Genomic DNA, 2,646 nt, shown 5'->3' on the forward strand with positions numbered 1-2,646 from the left:
GGCTGGGGATTCGAACCCGCCACCTTAGGTGTATGTGGCTGGCGCCTTAGCCACTTGAGCCACAGGCACCAAGCCAAGAATGTAGTTTTTAAGGGTACATGTGAATCTTTCTAAATGTCGAATATAAATGTCTTAACACAACAATTATGACAATGATATGATGGCTATGTTGGCCAATTGGATAAAAGTATTTCAAGTTGTATATGGAAACAACACACTGTATCCCATGATAGTATTAATGTGCACAAATATGATTTAATAAAAAAAGTAGTTTTTAAATTAATTAATTAAGATTTTAGGAGGCAGAGGCTTACTCTGTTGCCCTGGGTAGAGTGCTATGGCATCATCAAAGCTCACAGCAACCTCAAACTCTTGGGCTTACGTGATCCTCTTGCCTCAGCCTCCAGGGTAACTGGGACTATAGATGCTTGCTACAATGCCCAGCTAGTTTTCCTATTTTTAGTAGAGATGAGGTCATCCTCTCGCTCAGGCTGGTCTCAAACTCCTGAGCTCAAGTGATCCACCTGCCTACACCTTCCAAAAGGCTAGGATTACAGGCAGGGGGCCACCATGCCCAGGGTGAATGTAGTTTTTAGATGTACTTTAATAAAAGAACATTTTGGATAATAAAAAACCTTTAAAATTCTTTAGAATCATTTTTCTTAATATGTTCCTTTTTTTATTTGATAGCAATCTTTTATTTTACTTTATAATTTAAAAGATCTGCTAAATATAATTGCTTAATAAACTAAGATAAAATAACATATGCAAAAAACTCATCTGGAGATATAAACAATATATGTATATATTTCCCCTTTCTTATGAGCTACTTAAGTAACATTTAAAGTATATATTAAATTCTGGCCAGGTGTGGTAGCTCAGACTTATAATCCTAGCACTCTGGGAGGCTGAGGCACATTGATTCCTTGACCTCAGGAGTTCGAGACAAGCCTAAGCAACTGAGAGACCCTATCTCTACTAAAAATAGAAAAACTAACCAGGCATTGTGGCAGGTGCCTGTAGTCTTAGCTACTTGGGAGGCTGAAGCAAGAGGATTGCTTGAACCCAGGAGTTGGAGGTTGTTAGCTATCATTCCATGGCACTCTACCCAGGGGGACAGAGTAAGACTCTGTCTTTAACAAACAAACAATATATATGTATGTGTGTGCATGTATACATACATATATAATTACATTTTAAAATTACACATATGTAGAAAGAACAACATGGCAGCTAGTTTTGGGACATTTTACATTTCACATGCCTATTCAAAAGAATTGGTTATTAGAATTACAGCCTTCAATTTTATTCAGTATATTTCTAAATTTTATTACTTTCCATAATTTTTCTTTCTTTTTTTTGAGACAGAGTCTCAAGCTGTCACCCTGAGTAGAATGCTGTGGTGTCACAGCTCATAGCAACCTCAAACTCTTGGGCTCAAGCAATTCTCTTGCCTTAGTTTTTCTATTTTTAGTAGGGACAGGGTCTCATGTTTTGCTCAGGCTGGTCTTGAACTCATGAGCTCAAGTAATCCACCTGCCTCAGCCTTCCAGAGTGCTAGGATTACAGACGTGAGCTACTGCACCCAGCCGACGTTCCATAATTTTTTTAACACAAACATTGATAAGGGAACTATAACAAAATAAAACAAATGTTCTTCCATTTTATTAATGGTAATATTGCATATCATTCAGTAATTTGTAGGAGTTCTCTTAAGAACCGTTTCAGGTGGTAAGAAAAGATAAATATCACAAATATGCCTTAAGTGAGCTATCGATTTCTATCAGAATTACACAGCACCACCAATCATACTGTTCACATTATATAATAATCACCATCTATGACTGACAGATTTTAAGCACACAATAAACATTTTTTTAAGACGTAAAAGCAGCTTATTAAATGGCAAAAGGTTTCTTCTGTATCATTTTAGCTATTTAAGTACTGGAAACAGATAAAGGGTCTGCAAATACCTTATGACTCATGGCCATGTGCTTCCCATACTGAAATGCCATATCCTGAACCTCAGCATCATGCTTGGCTAATTCCATTGCAGCTTGGCAGCTCTTTGCCAGTAAGGCACCATGGGAGAGAAAAGTCTGCTCCTTCCAAGTCGATATTCCAATATCATCTGTGATAAAATTTTCCTAGAAATGTAACAAAAGCCAAAATAAGAAAGAATTTAGGGGTAATATTAATTGTTTCTGTCTTTGAAGAATAAAGAGTAAGAAATGAACTATTCAAAATACTCAGACTATTGCAATAAGATAGAACTAAAAGATGCTGACCCTCAGTTCTACCTAGGAATAATGTGGGCAAGGAGTCTGCTCATTTAGGGTAATGGGGAAAATGTGGAAGAAATTATTTTTCTGACCACAAAGACACAGAAGAAATGAAGGAAATGTTAAAACAAAATTTATTCTAAGCCAGAGAATTTCTATTAAAATATATTCTATAGGAGAAGCCAAAAAGCAAAAACTTAAAACATCTTAACTAACTCTCTTCTTTATTCAGATCAGTTCTTAAGTGATCATATTCCAAAACACAAGAAGCCTATTGCATTTAACTTATGCAAAAATGTCAAGGGCATAAGGAAGGAACTGCATTTTCTTTCTTTCTTTTCTTTCTTTTTTTTTTTTTTTTTTT

General features: G+C 35.9%; 1 protein-coding gene across 1 annotated transcript in view; it reads right to left on the reverse strand.

The window, feature by feature from the left end:
• Window positions 1-2,646, reverse strand: part of PDSS2 (decaprenyl diphosphate synthase subunit 2) — a 160,212-nt gene that overhangs the window by 66,888 nt on the left and 90,678 nt on the right. Inside the window, exon 4 of the mRNA XM_023512423.1 lies at window positions 1,974-2,147. Coding sequence (XP_023368191.1) covers window positions 1,974-2,147 — 174 coding nt within the window. The remainder of the gene's footprint in view (window positions 1-1,973; window positions 2,148-2,646) is intronic.

This window comes from Otolemur garnettii, unplaced genomic scaffold (genome assembly GCF_000181295.1).
Source record: "Otolemur garnettii isolate 467f Iridium unplaced genomic scaffold, OtoGar3 scaffold00002, whole genome shotgun sequence".
NCBI classification, from domain to species: Eukaryota; Metazoa; Chordata; class Mammalia; order Primates; family Galagidae; genus Otolemur; species Otolemur garnettii.